This window comes from Pezoporus occidentalis, unplaced genomic scaffold (genome assembly GCF_034315485.1).
Source record: "Pezoporus occidentalis ecotype Australia unplaced genomic scaffold, CSIRO_AGI_Poc_V1 ctg11, whole genome shotgun sequence".
Lineage (NCBI taxonomy): Eukaryota > Metazoa > Chordata > Aves > Psittaciformes > Psittacidae > Pezoporus > Pezoporus occidentalis.
The window spans coordinates 11,816,475-11,835,895 of record NW_026912886.1 but is presented as its reverse complement, the minus strand read 5'-3'; the positions used below and the strand labels follow the sequence as shown (position 1 = coordinate 11,835,895).

At 45.1% G+C, this 19,421-nt stretch overlaps 1 protein-coding gene across 3 annotated transcripts in view; it reads right to left on the bottom strand.

Moving 5' to 3' along the window:
• Positions 1-19,421, bottom strand: part of SLCO3A1 (solute carrier organic anion transporter family member 3A1) — a 191,723-nt gene that overhangs the window by 9,416 nt on the left and 162,886 nt on the right. For all 3 annotated transcript variants that reach the window (XM_062631055.1, XM_062631071.1, XM_062631063.1), the window contains 5 exons: positions 13,933-14,097; positions 12,561-12,759; positions 11,517-11,655; positions 7,243-7,418; positions 4,116-4,180 (listed from right to left, as the gene is read on the bottom strand). In XM_062631055.1, the coding sequence (XP_062487039.1) occupies positions 4,116-4,180; positions 7,243-7,418; positions 11,517-11,655; positions 12,561-12,759; positions 13,933-14,097 (744 nt within the window). The remainder of the gene's footprint in view (positions 1-4,115; positions 4,181-7,242; positions 7,419-11,516; positions 11,656-12,560; positions 12,760-13,932; positions 14,098-19,421) is intronic.

Here is a 19,421-nt window from a genome sequence, read left to right as displayed (position 1 = left end):
GGGTAAATGAAAGAGGAGGAGGAGGACAGCCTTACAGCTTGCTCTCTGTTCAGAGGCTGGTAATTCTGCACTTCAGGGTTTTCACCTGAAGCATGTCACAGCACTCCAGTTCAGAGCCTGAAATCAGCTGGGGCACTGAGAGCTAGTTTTGGACCTTTCCCTAACACAGCAGAAGGTTTTCTTTGGGCCTAAGGAAAAGAAACAATGCCCTCTAATAGATGCCAAAGATTAAATCTGAAAAGAAAGGAAAATTTCAGTGCACCATCAAATGAAATATCACAGCAGGATTCTCCCACAGCCACCTCAGCTAACTACTGATGAGTGTTTCTCAATCGTAGTTTGCAGCAGAGCAGCAATCTTAGAGCAGAATAATCACTCCAGTCTCATTTAACTAATAAAGGCAATGTTTTTCTTCCCTACTTTCCCCATCCCACAGGGACACTGTAGAGGCCTCTGTTTCTCATTACCATGACAGAGGTTAGGACAGCCACGTTCCCAGCCAGCACACATGCTCCAAGTGTGCAGCACTCGGAAGAAAATGTGGATGTTCTACATAATGTAAACCATTTCTCTTCTGCTATATTTACAGGGAAGGCTGGAAGCAGATAAACCCTGGGAAGAGCCCTGATGGATAAAATCACTTCTGTGGGTTAACACAGCAGCAAAAGAGAGCATCGTATCTACTGAAATCCAACAGCAGGTAGGCATAACATACCCTTGACAATATCACTGCATCTGTAAGTGCTGTGATGCCTGAGACTCTATAAATAAATGTGTAGACAGCCACAAGCACTCCAGTTTCTAGACAGAAAAGTGTTTAATCTTGGATCCAGTTTCATCATTAACCTGGATTTCCAGGCTTAGAAAAGATACCTTCCCTTCAGCTTTTCATGAACAATAGTGACATTCATGACATGTATCCTAAGACTACAAATAAATTGGCTGTCTTGACTGTTCCCTTCTGAACTGAGATCTCTTGATCTTATTTTGTTGGTGACAAACTCTGCAGATTTTGTTTGATCTGCCTTTATGTTAATAGATGTGGGAGTTAAGAAAGGCTATGTGGGCTTTTGGTACTCATTTTAACCAATCATTAATAGCACAAATGTAGTAAATAAAACCAGATGATACAAAAGCAAGATGATTTTATTTTTTTTGTCAGAAACACCAGTTCCAGTCATCACATCCAAAATCTGGATATGCTCTGGAGAAAAACATCAGTGTCAGTTCTCTGTTCATTACTTCAACGGCTGGAAATTCCTGACTGGGCTGGTTCTGCTTCTTGGTTAAAAGAAGGGGTTCTATTTGTTGAAACCTGTGCTCAACATGGTATTTAGAAATCCAGCTGGGCTCCCGCTAGGAACAAGCAAAGAGCCTGTGCTACTGAATGCAGTTTGTGTACCCAGTGATGCACTCGTGCTGGACGCCACCTCAGGGATCACATCCAGATGTGGCAGTGACAGAGGAGGCAGCAGCCACACACTTTGTGGACTGAGAGAAAACGGCATTTTCATCATAATTTTGAGGTATGAGCTCCTATTTGTTAACATGCAGAGAGATGTTGATACAAAGCTTTGGAGATGTGAACTTCAGAGAGAGCCATCATCCCCATCTGCTGGCTTCAGCTGGCTTTCCAGGTTTGCAAGATAATTTGGCCTTGAAATTGCTCCTTATTAAGACCTGAGGAAGGAACTGTTTTCACTGAACTCTAAAGCTACTCCTGTGTGAATGCAGGCATGGATGTGGAAAATGTATGAAAAGCCTCCAGCAAACAGTGTTTTAGGCCATTTTTACCAAAAAGGACAAGAGACTCGCAGGAGTAACTTGGTGCCTGGACCCTCTGCGACAAGGGAGCTGAGGGGTTGCACTGCAGATTGGGAAGTCCTTCTGAGAGCAAAACACTGTAGTTTTGTCACGTTGGAAGAAGAGAGGCAAACGATATGGGCTTGTAGGAAAACCAAAAAGAAGTGCCCTGGTAAGCAGAGGCTGTGTTAGGATGAACGGTGAACACCATCCAGAAAGGATTCAAGTCTTACTAATCTAAAACTCTTTGTCATTTTGACAATTCTATTCCAAAACTTTGGCTCCAGTGGCATTCCCTGAGAAACTGCAGAAACACTTTTACATGAAGACACTATTATGCTGCCCTCTCACAGTAGAATTTCTGTGCAATAAGAAAATACATCCAGGAGGATACTGGGAGAATTCAGTCGTGTTTCATGTTATTATAGTGAATATTAAAGAGATTCAATCATGTTTTACCCCTTACTGCAAACTGTTGCAAAAATTTCTGCTGTATATATATACTTATATTTCATGGCAGAAACTGTAGGGCTGTATAAAAAAGCTGCTTCTGTCTTACTGAAACCTATTAGCTGCAACTGCACCTCCGGGTCTCATACCTCCTATATTTAATACTCTCCTTTGGTTCAAGAAGCAGCTATTATCACTGTCTTCTTAAGTCAAAGCTTAAAGGTGAACTGAAAAGCTTTTAAAATAAATCAGTGAATCTATTCTTGAAGCTCAGGTTGTTAAGGGCGAGATTTGGATACCTTTGCTCATATTGAAAAGTACCTTTCTTTTCATTTTCTGTGGGTTCTATCTACATTGCTGCTATTCTTCAGGATGCATTGTCTTATTTCACAGGAGTTACTTAGTGACAGAGCAACATATAAAGATTTGAGTTTAAATTCATACTATGGCTTCTTTATTGGAAGAAAACAAAATATCTATTCAACTTGTACATGCCTGAGCCTGGGTTTAGAGGAATTCAGGATGCTGCTATCTCAGGAGGGTTCTCTCTTTTGAAAGGAAAAAAGAGAGAAAATCTACCCCCTTAAGTACTTTCCCCCTTAGAAACAACAGCCTGCAGCCATCCTCCTCACGCACGTGCCTGCTGACACTCCACATTCAATCAGAGAGAACTGAAGACAGGCCAAAAGCCAAGAGCAGCACCAGCAGCTAAAGAAAATGCTGTCTTTACAAGGCTTGACCCAGAGATGACCCAAGTCAACCCAGAAGCTTCCCCTCAAGTTATCTGAGCTCTGAATAAGATTACTTGATGGAACGTTATCTGTGACTGCAGCTACTTCACCAAAAGCAATGAAAATCTAATTGGTTTTATTGTAAACTGGTCTGGGACCACCATTTCCCTTTCAGCTAATGGGAATAAGGTGTTACAAAAAGGAAGTAAATAAATGAGGTCACTTATTCACAATGTATGGTACTGCTAGAGTTTTGGTCCTATACTTTCTAATGTCTTGCTGTAGCCTAAAAGATGGCACTTGACTCTCCAGCTCATTCCTTTGAGACTGGGGAGGGCCATACAGGGCAGGTACTGCCTGTGTCCTGCAGGAAAAAAGTAAATCCCATCCCTCAACATGCAAAAAACTCCATGCATGACATGAACACACAGAGATGGATCAGAGGATTCTGCTCTGAATCATTGAGATTAAGAAGCTAAACTATAGGAGCTTTAAAACAGGAGCCATCTCTTCAAAAGGGGAAAAAAACTCCACCCAGAAGGAAGCAGCAGGCAAACATCGTTGTGTTCCTTTAAATTCATACATGAGAAGCACATACTGGTCCATGGGAACAGCCATATGCATTTTAATGGGATATTAACCCACAGGAGGATACAAGGACTCAGCCTTTCTCATTTTATTGTTTTCCTTGCTGAGAGACCTGAAGGAAGGGGCAAACATTCCATGTGACAAAACACACCGTGTAACACCAGTCCTGTCCCTCAAAGGAGGATGAAAATACATATCCCTCTACTTCAGCAAATGCAATGCAGCAGTAATTTTGCAAGCCGCTGACATGTTAATAACAGCTATAGAAGAGTAACTGGTTGTGTGGGACCATGGCAGAAACGGTAATTTCTCATTCAACACTGCATTTGCTTCCATTAACACAATTTGAATGGCAGGAAAAGTGCCTTCAGGAGCCCTGATGCCATATCCTCCATAGGGAGGCCTCAGACCCCGTTGTGTCAGACAGCACTCATGTCAACCACAACATTGCATGGCATAGAAATCCACTTTACATGTAAAAAATACCACTTTCTGTGAGAAAGGAAAGGAAGGGAGAGCAGGACATGAAATGTTTGCACGTACCTAGCAAACGGAGAAGCAGGAAAAGCACCCCCAAAGCGTAAGACTTGAGTTCGGGGCTCACAGTTCTGTAGGGAGAAGGGAGGGAGAGAGTGAAATTGATTCTTTGTGTTCCGCTTTGATTAACGCACCTCATGGCCATTCTGAGCTGTCAGCCAGGATGCCACCACCACCCCTTCAAAGAGTCATTAAAGGGGTTTTTCTTCTCCCTTCGCCTGAACTGCCTACAGCCCCAAAAGTAACAGCATCAGTGATAAGTTCAGGCATTTAGCTAAGTCATTAATAACAGCAGCTAATCTTGTCGTCAGCTGGGGAAAAATGAAACTCCCACCCCAGTAAATGACCATTTACAAGGTTCCCCATCATGCGTTCAAGGCTCAGGATGTTGAGAACTGAAGGGAGAGGATGCTTTTTGCTCTGAAACTTTTCAGACCACTGGGGACAATAGAAGGAAGGGAGGACGATGGACCAAAAGGTTCCATCAGCTTGTTAAATCAAGCCTCCCAGTGAGGAAATGCTCAAGACTAGCTCTCATGGGTGTGAGTTTAGCATGCAAATGTTTTTTATGCTGGGAAGATAACAGTTGTGCTGCCTTTTGCTATGAACAGAATCCACTCTGTCACATTAGTGTTATCCTTCAAAGGTGCTTTAAAAAATAATTCATGGCTTTCTAATTTGCTTAGCTCAAGGATGTTACTGGCTAAAGTCATCCTCTTGGGGTAGGCTCAGCAAAGCCTTTGGAATTTCAGAAATCATTAATTTGGTCTTAAGTCTTATAATAGTATTTTATTTCCCACAGTACATAAAGGATGGGAAAGCAGGACAGCAATCCCCATATGAATAGATTCATCACATGGGGGATCTTTAAAGGCCTGAGCTGCCTCTTCCATTAGCTGGTTATAGAGGTCCTCAGGAAGCACGGCTAGTGGCATCCATAGTGGCAGTGGTGGTCTTCTGTATGAATACAGATAATACCAATAAACCAGCCAGAAACAGCACGTGGTTTTAACAGAAGACCATTCTTATTACCTGCCCTCATCTCACACATTACACAAGCCACCTCCCACCATACCATGACTCCTGCATGAAGCCTCTGACCTCTGGGTGAAATTTCGGCACAGTTTTCAGGCGGAAGCCCAGGCTCAATAGAAAGCCTTGGAAAAATGTTCCAGTGGTTAATGGCTTGGGTCAAATAGGATTCTACAGTTGGGTGGGAAATGGATTTAAAAAAGAGTATTCAAGTTTATCTTATGGAAAGAAATAGATTATCATATGAAATATTCACAGTGGATTTTTAGTCGGTGGTGGTGTCCTTTCATCCACTCTTTGTATTTAAGACCAAAGTCAATCCCCATACCTTAAGCCAGAGCAGAAGTTGCCACTTGTCGACATGCCCTTTCCTCACTGACTACAGCACTGAATAAATAACTTGCTGAGACACCTAATTTGTAGACACTGAAAGTCACTTTTAAAGTAAACATAGGAACTGCTGATGCCACTTGTCACTGCCTCTGACACTGGGGACATGCTCATATGCCAAAGCTTTCTTTTACCAATCCAAGATGGCAGTTGCAAGAAATCATGAGGTCATATATGGTGAAGAGCTCTTCCCTGTGTATTTCAGTAGCTCTCAGAGATTCTGAGGGCAGTGGAGCAATTTGGATGTGTGAATTGTTTATCCCCTACAGCTGTGAGCTGAACTTTGTTAATATTCCCTCTGCTTTTCTTATTCCCTTGTATTCTTCTTTCTGGCTGGTGACTGGCTTATCTCATTTGAAGCTGACATGAAAATGTCTCCATGCAGGATCCTACAGGTGCTGGCAGCTCCCTTGAACAAAGAACTCTTCAAACTTCAGATTACTTTTGCCACAATATTTATCATGAGAAATTTGATTTCCCTTCAGCTACTGGAGATGCAAAGAGAGAAACGAACCAGGAGGTCGAATATCTTATTTTGTATCCTGCAGGGAGACATGCCCTCACAGAGCTGTTCTGTCCAAGATCCACTCAAGACTGTGTTTCTAATACAGACCTTATTGATTTAATTTTATTGGAATTTTCCAGGCAGCAGAATGGATCTGCTATTTATGCCTCTGGTTATTATTCTAAGTAAGTGACAGTCTGGACAGACAAGTAATGTTGGATAACGTGGGAGTTAGATATATACATATATCATAAGGTGAAGTGTGCCATGTGTCTGGGAATAACACAAGGTCAATTATTAGAGTAAGCTACCCTTGCCTACCTATTCATATTGGATCAACTCAGAGATGTCCTTCAGACTTTCACAAGTTCCTTCTGTTCTTGGACTTGGGCCAGGGTGAGAGAAGTTAAACTCTGGGCAGGGAGGGTATTGACCAAAGCTAGATTTTGCCAGAGCCTTTCATTTTTCCAAGGTTTCTATGACCTCTAGACCATCTCTAAATGCATCTCATCAAGCCATTATGTGTTGATCACATGGGGTACCCCTTCCCTGATGCAGTTGTAATGTCCTTACTACCTGCACTGAAAACTGCACATCCGTGTTTCCCTTCCCATGCTAATCCCAGCCTTGGTGAGAACAAGCCTTCCACCTTTCTGTGCAGCATCCCTGCAGGGATTTCTGTTTGCAAGCCCAGTTTTTCAGCACTCCCATTTTACCAAAGTTGCACCAAGCAATTCCTGTATTCTCTCTAGCAGGTCCGTACTGTAGCCTGGTGGGGCCATGCCATGGACAAACCCAGGTGCCACCAAGTGAAACAATGGCTTAGAGAGAAAATGATTTAATTAACACTTGAAACAATGGGGTTGAAATTCAGGAGGACTGCTCAGGCTTTCCCCAACTCCCACCTGCAGGTAAAGGCAGGAAAGTAGGAGAAAGCCTATGCCTGAAAATACAGGCAGCACTTTGAAGGTGTTTTCACCAGGGAATGCTTAGTTAAAGGAGGATTTCCTGATGGCTTGCGTGGAGGTTCAGCTCAAACTCCTGAATCTGGGGACAGTCAGTGCAGCCTGAAAGGCAGACTCCAGGAGCTGTGCGGGATCCTCAGCTCCTTGCAGCTCCCAGCAGCATCCCGTGGTCCCTCCAGCCCTGTTCCCACCCTGAGAGCAGCCCCATCAGGCTCATGGGTTCCTCTGGTTGCGGTCCTACCTGATGAGTATGATGACTGACGGTGTCTGCGCCATGGCCCCGATCATGCTGCACACACACATCACACAGAGGAATGTCAGGAAGGCCTCTTCGCAGCCAGGACTGGGGCATTTGCCAGGAACAACGGTGGCATTTTCAGCAGGGACCGAGGTGAGGCAGGAACAGCCACTGAGGTTCTGCAAAGGAGTACAGGGGTTCAGCATGAGGGAGAGGCACGGTCCCCAGCCCCTGCCCTGCTCTGTTGGCAACAGCAACTCTGAATCCTCTAATGGTCAATTAAGTTACTCCTAAGTGCTTGTTTGACGGGGGTTTGGAGATAATTTCAGAAGCCCATCAGCTCTGATGCATGCTACCAGCAAAGGAAAGCTGTCCCTTGGCTTGTTTCTTTTCTTCTGCTCCTTTCAAGTCTCTCCCATAAATGTCACTGCAACAAAATTATTACCACGTTATACCTCTTTGGAGGAGAATAAAGAAACGATCTGTGTCCCTGTGACAAGGAAGGTCCCCAAATGATGGTTCTAATTACTTTCTTATTTACCTCCACCCTCTTGGCTGTTGCAATTAAACTGGAGTACATTAAAAGCAGGTAAATCTGCAGCCTTGTTCTTGGCTGTGCATTTGGTGCCTGCTTCCAGCACCCTGAATCCTGGGAAGGAGCCACTCACGATGGGTGGCTGTGGCTCACCAAGAGCTGAACTATCACAGATTGATGGTACAGACACTGCTGGACTCAAGTGCTAATAAATGACATCTGGTTCAGAGGGATTTGTGTTGAGCTAAAAGCTGAAGTCAGGCAAGATAAACTTTATCAATCTGCGATCAGAAGGAGGGTGAAATGACTGCATTTTGCTTTCATCTCTCCAGTAAGTGCAGGATGTGAAAAGAAGCTTTGTTTGCCAGTCACAGATTTAGGGAATTCTCTTTTTTTGGTCTTATTTTCCACTTGCCCTCCTGAATTTCTGAGTGTGGGATGTCAGCACAATTAAGGCACACAATACTACCAAGAAATCCCTTAATGAATACAGAATGAAAGGATCATAAATGATTCATGGCTTGTCTTCATCAGCCCGCTGGGTTTGTAAGAGGAGTAACACCATAAAATAAAACATGTTGAAAACCAGCTAAATCTCCTCCTCTTCCTCCCCACTACATTCAAGCAGAAACTCCTTTGCTTTTCTGCTGGGTCCCCTTAGGACCATACAAAAAGCACACTTTCTGGTTCACCGCCTCTAAAGATAAGCATCCGCGGGGATACCACTCCAGCCTTTCTGACACCAATCCCTTTCTACTGCATAGGAGTCAAATGATTTTCTTCTGAAGAAGTGCATAGAGGGCAAGAGAGACTGCAGTGCAGAACTGCAGGAGAGCTGGAGGAGATATGCAGGTGCCTTTCTGGCTGCCAAGCAATAGTTAACAAATTCCTCTGCTGTGAATTAGAAGCTGCCACCAGAAGGCTCCGAGGTGGTGACAATTAGCACCACTGCAGTGGTGTCTGCACACAGACAACAGGAATGTGTAGCTCCTGGCTTTTACTGCAGTGTTTTGCTAGCAAACAATCTGGACACAACCAGGTGGATTAAAAGCCATCAAAGTCCAGGAAAGTACACACCTGCACTGAAAGATCCTGGAACAAAGTTCCCATCCTGGCAAACATGCATAACTGGCTGCTTATTTCCTCTCATCAGTGAAGAGAAGGTACCTGTTTCTGGAAGTGGTGGGACAGATTCTTCTCCCATTGGTGTGATTTTTGAGGCAGTTCCTCACCTCCACTGCCTGAAAATTTATCCCCCAATCTGCTTTTTCAACCATTCTGCACCAAGGTGCTGGCCCAAAGCAGTGCGATCAGTTTGTACCAACTACATCTGCTTGCTTAGCGTTGTGCCTCATCCTTACCTGGGAGATCTTTGATCTTTTATTACTGACACACTCTTACAACTCACAGACATCAAACAAGGAAACATCAAAGATGGAGTCTACCTTTGTCCTGTGGAGAGGCAACTTCTTGCTACGTGTGCCAAATTGCTATAGATTCTCTTGTCTGCAATCCCACTGCATTCAACTATGCGTTATCACAGCCTTCCACTGCCCAGCTGCTTGCACACCCAGATTTATTATGTGCATCTGAAGAAGCAGAGTTTGCACCTTTAACAGCATCCTGAGTTTGGAGTAATTATCCATGCAAATCACCCATGGTTTTAATTACTTATTCTTTTAAACCCTGGCTCTGACAAGCTGGTACTTCAGAGCAAAGCTGTGAGATGCCAGTATAGTAATGCCAGGCTGGAATTCATGAGTCTCCAGCCAAAAAGGGTGAGGGAAGCAGTGGCATCAAACAAACTAGATGCACAGTCAAATGCTTCATAGACAAGGGTCACTCCCAGGAATGGCTTAAGAGATAAATTCCTGAGGGTGCCAGAACTCTGCCTATCAGAACTGATATGCCTAAGGCTTTCTGGACAGGTAGACCTCTGCAACCAGCTCAGGAAGAGAGAAGAAATGAGAAAGAAAAAGCTAACTGAGCTACACATTGCTTTTAGAAATTGTTCACAGAGGAAAAGTGGAGAGAGGTAGTCAGAAATGTCCAATGCAGTAAAGTTAAATAAAGCATTCAGAGAATTTTATGTCCCAGTAAAAAGCGACCCTTGGCTCATCACGAGCATAAAACATTCACAAGACCCTCTAGGCAGATCATTACCTGGATTATGAGTTTAAAACCTGGTTTGGCAATTTGGCTTTGCCTCAGGGCTGTTGCATGGCCAAACTGGTCCATAATTCCTGATAACACCTTTTCCAGAGGATGCTATTGCTTCACTAATTTGTGTTCAAAACCTTACTGCAAAAAAAACCCTACAAAACAAAGCAATTGAAAGAACCCCATGATGAGGGAAAGGCAAAATAAGGAAGATTAAGTAAGAGACGGTGAGGGAGAGTGAGGTTTTTGCTCAGAGGTTTGTTCTTGCAGAGCACGAGGGACAGGCAGCTGCAGACTGAAGGGGCAGAGCTGAATTTTCATTACTATTCTCCCTCCAGAGAAGCCAGAGCTTTGCCCTGAACTGCACAGCAAGGAGGTTGTTCCTGCCCTCCAGCCATGGACCACATCGGCTGTATTCTTGTTAAGGGCTTGGTGAACTGGTGTGACACTATTCCTGACTTCTTGTTAAAAGCATCGTGTTGTGGTCCCAGGTGTTGACTTGTCTCTTGTTGGGAGGAGGAGGAGGAGGAGGAAGAGGGCAGGAGGTAACACCTTTGCATGTGTCACACACTCATGGAGTCCCTTGTGGGGATGCTGAAAGCACTTGGAAACTGTGGTATTTTGAATTGCAGCCTACATCTCTGAGGATGGAGTGGGAATTGACAAGAGTTTTAAGCAGGTTGAGCTCCAGGGCACCTGGGCTCTGAGGCTGCACTTTCTAGAGCAAGCCTGCACCTCTGCTCATTGGCACTCGTGGGAGGTTTGTCTCTTTTGGGGAGGAAGGGAGGTTTGATGTTGCCTCAAAAGGGAAGGATGAAGCCGTGGAGGTGAGTACTGATTTCCCTGCAGTCACAAATGCAGGTCAGCCTGAGACCAGGCTGACCTGACAGGGAGCAAGGATCGCAGAACACCACCAATTCCCACCCATGGGAGCAGCAGGCACTCGTTTTCAGTGTAATCTGAAGACATTAGTATTTTGGCAGCAAAATCTGGAAAAGCAGGCTTTTAAGATATTGCTAAAAATTCCCCTCAACTTTACACAGAGATGATTTGGTCTTTGAGAGTTTTCTAAACGAAATAAACTCCTAAATATGGAGAACTGAAAAATGCAGAATGTTTTTGGTTGGAATCTGCTCCCTGGACACCTGCTCTTGCTGCTGCCTCAGAGTAAAGCAGGGAAAGAGAGAAAAGCAAGAGGAGCGGAAGGAAAGCTTAAACAAGGATGAATAAAACCAGGATTTGGACACATGTTGGTCCCACAGCCTGGGCTCTTGCGGAGGATCTGGGTTCTACCAATGGACAACTGCATAGATTTCCTACCATGTTCCTTGCTTCTGCAGTGAGGCGAAAAACCAGAGGAGGAGGAGGTTGGGAAATGCCAATCTGCTCCATGAGAGTCAGCAGGCATTTATGCAACAGAGCAAACAATGACAGTGGCTCAGGCCCATCTGATGCATGAGGCAAGTGTTTTTGGGTGCAAGCACTGCTGGCTGTAAATGAGTTGCTCTACCAGATGCACACTAACCTCACTCACTCGCACCCACAGAGCTGTTCCTGAAGGTCCTAAGGAAAGCCCACTCACCGTGCTGCTGCAGCCAGCAAAGCAGGCAGATAAGTATGTGACCCCGTCTGCCCCACACACTGGAGTGAAGGAATCAGTTTGGCATTCACAGTTGTTATTGCAGGGGGAATACGGGTCCAGAGATGAGGTTGGAGTTGAGCTGGAAGAGAAACATAAGGAGAAATTAAAGGGCAGTGTGATGATATCATCCAGCTTTTCCAATCGTTGCCACACAAAGCTGGCTTTGAAGAGGGGTAGCTAAGGCAAACAGCTTATGAAAGGCAGAGTGCAGGCTATCTGGTTCCCAGCTTTAAGAAACCCAGGCTAAAGCTTCTCCCTGGGGACAGAAACACCATGGCCACTATCCTTCTGCAGCAGGAAATCGAATGTGAGGCTTGGGCTGCCTTGTTACCCCAACGAGGAGCCCCAAGGAAACCCAAAGAGATGCTGTGAAGATTGCTCTCTATTTTTTTACAACAGTAAGGAGCTGAGAGCATGAAGTTGTCACCTTCTAAAACATCACTGCTGCATACTAAGGAGCACCAGAAAAGAAAACACAGAATAACTCTCTCCAAGTCCTGTGAATGCTACAGGGCACCCTGTGCCTCCTCATTTCTCCCATTAAATAAAGCCTGGAGCCACATGTACTCCCTCTTCACCATATCTGAATTTCCAGGCATCCAAAACCTGGTTCTGCAAATTCTCCTCAGGCACTTAAATAAATGTATGAAGCAGTGCACGTCCCTCACTGCCAGGAGAAACCAGATGGTGCAGTGCACCCAATGCTATGTAGCTGGCCATGGGCGCAGAATTGGGTCTGGCACCTTTTAATTCAGTTTGACTGATTTTAGTAAAGCTTCATTGTGAGCTGCAGGTACTCAGCTCTCACAGTGAGGAGTGGCATGAAAATATCCCAGACTAAGAGCCCTATGTGACATTACCTTCTATATGGCTCTGTATGGGTACTAAGGGCCAGCAGTGCCTGAAGGCTGCCTGTTGAGGACAGTAACAAACCATTTATATTGGTAAGGCTTTGTGAGACCCTGAAGTTCTCTGCGGACTCACTTGTTTCCATAGGGAACAGTAACCCCTGCCACAGGTCCTGTGTCGCACCCCAGGAACAGGAAAGACACGTAGCAAGCTGTGGACACCAGGTTCACCAGCATGGCCATCCTGATGGCTCCCAGAGCAGACAGGCTGAGCTTCTTCACCAAGAGGCCACCCAGGAATATGCCCAGACAGGCACACGGGATTGCTGTCATCCCTGCAAGAGGAAAGATCAGTCAGCAAGAAGGGTGAGTGAGGCTTTTTACTTTCCAGCAAAGAGATCTGTGCTTTACTGCAGGGAAACCTTGCAATGACCAACTGCTGGAATAGCACCAACCTGGGGTTGCCCAAAAAGAGAGGAATGGATGCAAATGGCTATGCTGCCTTGCATGGCGAAACTGAGATCTTCTTCCAGTTCTCATCCATATGGAGTGAGATGCTGACATTGCTGAGATTGGCCCACCCTAACCTAAGCAGCATCACTTCCAATGTTTCCTGCAACAGTTAGACAAAGCCAAGGATTTTGCATGTTGTCCAGAGGCTTTGCATGAGCCCTGCTGGGTGTACTTCACTGCAGTCTGATCTTCAGAGACCAGGCAAAAGTCATAACTGAATATATGAATTCTCCCTTAAAGAATCTTCTTATACTGTGAAATGGAAAATCGCTGCCAGAAGTGACTCACTTTCCAGGCACAGAAAGGCATTATCACACTGAGCTTGTCTGGGTTCACTTCTCTCCCTCTGCTGCCTGGCCTTACCTACCTGCGCTAAGCTTAGAAGTGCATCCAAACCCTGGCATTTCTGGAGTCCCATAAATGCCATGTGGGAAATCTGGTCTCAATTTTGTTCAAATTAAATAAGTTGTGAGGACTGTGGATGTATTAAAGTCTCCCTTCTCACTGCTAGATCAGAAGCAGGATGTGCTCTGGCTCACGGTGACCCATCCTTGCTGAGCATCCAGCTCTACTCACATACTGACTGGCTAGGGCATCTTCCACCACACAGTGTGGTGGTTTTTCTTCTCAGAGTGGGTCAGTGGTGAAGCTGCTTTCCTTTGCAAAGCCTTTAATTCTCAGAAAAGATGGAAGATAGAACATCTTTGAGAGCTCTGGCCTTCTGTCAAATCCTATTAAAATTCACCAGAGAGTTCTTGTGTCACTGGGGGAAACCACAGGGGATTGTTTCTTTTGGAAAACCAAGCCAAAACCAGAAGCTATTGGAGCTCAGTGTGAATTGGGAATGATCAGCAGGAGAAGATGAATGAAGATCCTGCTTAGGTAAGTCACTTTTAGGGCAACCTAAGCAGTGAGACTGGTTGTGGTTACCAGCCATACTGAACACTTAAATGCCTTTGAACAGAAGGGATGTGGTGGCTCCTGTTGGGACTCACCCAGAAGCTGGTTGGCAGATGAGGTGGTGAGGTTGAACTGCTGCTCCAGGTACTTTCCCAGGAAGGCGGCGAAGCCAGCTACCACCGCGATCTCCATGCAGGCTGCCAGGATGATGCAGGTGAAGACAGGATTGGAGAGCAAGTGCTTAGTTACTTTGGGGATCACTGGAAGAGAGGAAAAATCGAGAGGTGTTTTGGCACAGGCTGTGCTCGAGGTGCTGGAGGTATCTTGCTGCTCTCCTGCAGGACAAAGTGATTTCAAATCAGAGGTAATTTGCTGTTCTGCATAGACCAGCTGGTTGAAATGTGGCAACATCAGAACAGAGTGAAGCACCAGAACAGTGCCACCTAAAGATACCAGAAGGGTGCAAAATCACCTGTCATTATGTTTGCATCCTACAGATGACGCTGAAATTTTGAAGGATGACTATTTTCCAATATTGCTTTTGTTCCACTCATAGGGAAGTCAATCAAAGCCTCGTATTCTTTTGCCTTCTCCTTTCCCTACCTGCTCCCCATGAACAATGCTGAACCAGCCGATAGGTGTCATGAGTACTGCGCTCAGCACTGCACCAGCTTTCAGACACAAGCTAACCCAGCTCACTCTTGGCCTTTCCTTCTCCTGCCATCCAGATTTGCTTCATTTTCATATTCCCAGACAATCCTGGTTTGTGTGCTGAAGGACACCTTCTTGCAGCACACTGGGGTGAAATCTGAAATTCTCCTGCTTAGCCTGGGGTCACCCATGGGTATAAAGGACCTCACATCTGGGACACGCATGTTAGCCTGTGTGTTCCCATAACCCAGAGCTTCACCAGCCAAACAACATCTTCCATGCAGACCCTACCAGCCTTGGTGGCTGCAAGGGCAGAAGAGGACACACTGAGCTATTCACTGAGATGCACACGCACTTGCTTTAGTTTCATGACCCACTGGCTCCTCCCTCCCATTATCATTAGTGTCCGGAGTCCTCTTCTCCAAGCCTGTCTCTATTTCCGATAATCAAACATGAGTTACCTTACAAAAGGAAATCTGGCTAATGAATCAGATAGCACATTTTCTACTTCAGCGAACATTTTAATTATTGCTGAGATAACACAGCTTGAAGAGGAGAGCATCCCACTACAGAAGAGAGCCTTGCTTTGTCTCAATACCTGATGACTAATTTCGCCCTGAATTAAATGTGAAAATCATTAAGTTTCAAAATTACCTCGCTGAAGTGTAGTGAAGCCTCAATGGACCCCTATTTGCATTCTGAAATCCATCCCCCACATCCCCTGTGGTGTACCAAGGTCTGGTAGATGACAAATTTCTCTGGTTTTGGCTCCTCTTTTTCCCTTAAGGCTTTTTTTTTGGTGCAAAACCCAATTACACTGGCTTCAGCAAATGAATGCACAGCTCTCTGTCAAGGCTTTGCTTGGGTCCCCTTGGTTCTTGGGGAGAAGGGGGGAAAAAGGGTTATAATTAGGTTTGATATAACCTTTTGGGAAGGGGCCACTCCACAGGTTCTGTTCTCTTTACATCACAAAGGTATTTTCCCGCTGTATAAAATCCTTGCTTCCTGAGGATTTGCTGAACATAATGAAGGTGCAGGAGGCACAGGATTTTTTTAGTAGAGCAGGGGAAAAAAAGAAAAAGGAAAAGAAAAGAAAATACTGGGAGGGAGGACTGGAGGTGGGGGGATTCAGACGTGGATGATCTCGGAAGTCACCTGCTGCCTCCTTCAGTTCTTTGGTGGCCACCTCCAGAATTTCCCCTCCTTGCCAGGAAAAGGAGGGAAAATACAAAGGTGGACTTGGCAGCACTGAGTGTGAAAAGCCATATTTAAAGTATTAATGCCTGTTGTGCCTCCGGAGTACAGTTTGTGCAAGATTAATGGATTCCTCGAGATGTAGCTTTGTGCCAATTCAAATGCAAAGACACAAAGGTCTACCTCTAACTTTATCCACCAAACAATAACAAGGACAGCCTGTCTTTTGCAGGAGGGAGTTAAAGATCATGGACATTTATTTCTGAAGCTGGCAAGGCTGATACCAAACCATCGTTCATCACCCAGGTCAAAATCCATCCTTTGCCCTTGGGGATGGACAGAGAACATTTTGGAGAGCTATTGCACCATCTCAGAGAAGAGAGGAGGCCTCGTGACTGCCTTACCTGGCAGTGTTCGGCATGAGTCCCATCACTTTATCATTGCTTCTCCTCCCTGTGTATCTGGGAGTGAGTTTTTTGGGACAGATCCTGTCCTCCACTGCATGTCTGAGCACCATCTACTGCAACAGGGCTCTGTCCCAGCTAGAGGGTATAAAATAAAACCCAGTGCAAAGAGTGCAAAGGCAACATAGGCAATACTTGGCACCCTCCATCATCATCTCAGCCAGGGCCAGCTCAATCTCTTTAATTTTCTAAGTGGAACGGCAGGAGGCTCCCCATAGAAATTAATATCCTTTCATCTTGCTACTGCCACTCGTTAGGATGAATCATTTGACACCTGCTGTTGCCTTATCTGTCTCAGTTCTTGGGGTAAAATACCTCTGGGAACAAGAGTAAAAGTCATCAGTGAAGTTTAAAAATCTCTCAATAGACCAGAGTGATGTGCTTTCAGCTGCTTGGCATATGGTGCTGGGTATGAAGGGGGAATGGAAAACGTCTAATGGGGGACAGTAAAGCCCTGGAGAACGCACAGTCAAGCACGGTGCTCCACCCCTGAAAAAGTCATGATAAATGTTACCCTGCACCTTGCTGGCCCAAAGGTTAATGGAACACTGCAGCAGCACTTCGGAGATACAAACCTGAGGTTGAAGCCTGTTTGCTGAATGGGAAAAGGGAAAGGTCTTTTGGATTCAAAAGAGTCTCAGAAATCTGCTTGGAGAACCCATAAGCTGTATCAGACATGCACAGAAAGACTCACTCTCCCACACTCAGAAGGACCAGCTCATTTAACATCCTTACCCACTGCACCCAGTATGCCACAGAAATGATGGTGGAAAAGCAATTCACATTGTGATGGCAAGATACGCTGAGAAGAATGAGAAATCTCAGCCTCTTTTCACCGCTAAAGTACTTAAACCCAACTCTTCAGACCATTCATGTGCAGCACTGGTCACAGGATCATCCATAGGTTGGAGGGGACCCAAGAAGATGTCCGAAAGCTCTCCAACACCCCTCAACTTCCCACCTTTTAACACCCCAAGCATCAAGCATCCTCCCTGTTTCCTGCTGTGGGGCCAGCTATGGGTGACCGGCCACAGGCTTGACAAGCAAACACACTTATGTAAACCAAGTAGCTTTGATTTGTCACTAAACATCAGGGAGTACCGGGGATAATTGGCAACCTCATTACATGAGGTTTAACTACTCTCCAGAAACAACAAACTATAATCATCACGTTGGTGCTTGAAATGAATTGTTTGGAACATTACAATCACCAAGGCCCCTTTTTCCAGTTCCAGCACCCTACAGAGACATGTTTTCAATTTGCAGTAAAGATGAGGAATACAGAAAGCAAAGTAATAAATTACAGGGGGTTTACAGCCCAGTCTACCTAGGACAGCATGGTGAGGGAAAGCCGAAATGTAGTATTGAGCCAAAATATTACTTTCTAATAGCAACGTAAGTAGCAAGTCTCAGATCTGAATAGAAAACAAAAAGCAAAAATCTCCTCCTGGCTTGAGAAATAAGGGATGAAGAAAATAGTGCAAGCAGCAAGACAAAAATACCTCCTGAAAAGAGGCTGCTTCTATAAAAGAGAATGTGAAGTAAGGCTGAAGGTGAGTTGAATATGCCAAAGACCACATGGCCTTGACAAAATTAGTATCACAAAGGATATGAAAGAAAAGGATGGCATCTATGTCAAAGAGGCTTCTTGACAGATACAAGCCTGAAGCAACATGTCCTGGGTTCAGCGTAAACCACAATACAAGACTAACATTCTCAGGTATGGAAAGCAGGCCCTTCTAGTCTATTATCTTGCCACCAGCAACCACCTTTGTTCAACTTCAGAGGGGGCCATAAATCTCCCCCATCATGGAGGTCACGGCAAGGCACAGTATCTTTCTGGAGGCAGACACACTCTGAATGACATCAGCTCAGCTTTTGCCCTGAAGTGTGCAGGTTGAAGACCTCTCTAAATTAATCAAAGCTTCTCATAACAGGGATGCTTGAAATGACCAAGAAGAACCTGCCAACAAAGCCTGCACCTTTGTGAAATCCAAGCCAAAGAAAACTGAGACTGTTAGGATCTGGTGTGGGGCCTTTTATGATCACCTACCATCCCCTTACCTACGATTTGGAGCTCTTAGCAAGCCTTTTAGATGCTGGTAGGGAGCCAAGGCCCAAATCCAAAGAGGCATTAAGGTCTTGGTACCCTTCTAGATCTCAAAGACTCACCTCTCTGGCCATGAATGAAAGCACAGAAGGAGCCCTCTCCAAAAGGTTGTCACTATCACTCATTAGTCATGAGTTTGAAAGTATTCATGTTCGCCATTAACCCTGCTCAATCCTATGAACTTCCACCAAGGACTATGGGCTCTCCATGGCCCAGGACCCCCCTGCACAGCTGGGAGCTTTGTGCTACGTGTCTGCTCCCAGAGAGAACTTTTGGGGAGAGAAATCCATGATTCAGAGCAGCTCCCTCGCTAGGTATTAAGCAGATTGGTACCCAGAGTAGGAAGGAACTGAACAGAAGACAGGACAGCTGTCAGCTGTACATCGCAACTCTTACGCTCTTGGAAATGAAGCTGGACAAAACCCAAAATGTTTCCAAATCTAGGGAATCTGCAGTTTTGAAATTCATTTAGTTCCACACTGAATTTTCTTTTAATTTCTTCTGAATGAGCTTCTCTCTCTGAACCTGAAGGATTCCATATCAATTTGAATCCTTTCAGGTTTTTAATCTCTCTTGCTAGACAGGCAGGCAGAATGTAATGAATTCCTGGTTTAAATCATTGCAAAACAAAATGCATTTAGAGCAGAGTGTTCCAGGGATGATAAAGATAAAGGCAAGGAAGCATTTTGAAACCAAATTTCAATGGAATTGACCACTCAATTCAGCAGAAGTGACATTTCTGTATGGGAGAAAAAGAAAGATTTGAACAAAATATTTCCAAGCACGTCCTGGAGCAGGTGGTGGATTAGAGGCAGCATGTTAACAGTGAGTGAGAGGGCAAAGGCAGGACAGACACAAGCAGAGGGCACAGGTGCCCTGACACAGCCAAGCATCGTCTCTTGCCCCAAACAGCAGCGAGGTCCCCAAGGCAGACCAGAGCTGTGCCCCCAGGACAGCAAGGCTGCTGCAGCCCATGCCTGATGTGCTTTCACAGAACATACAGAGATGCAGGGCTGGAACAACCCTGCCAGGCTGCCAGGTGAGAGCAAAGAGAAATGGCAGCATTTATCCATCCTCTCCCTGCTATTAATCCTTCACTTCCCTGTGCTCCCAAATTAACTGAAATACAAATCAGGTAAAGTGTTCATATGCCCATTCAGCAATG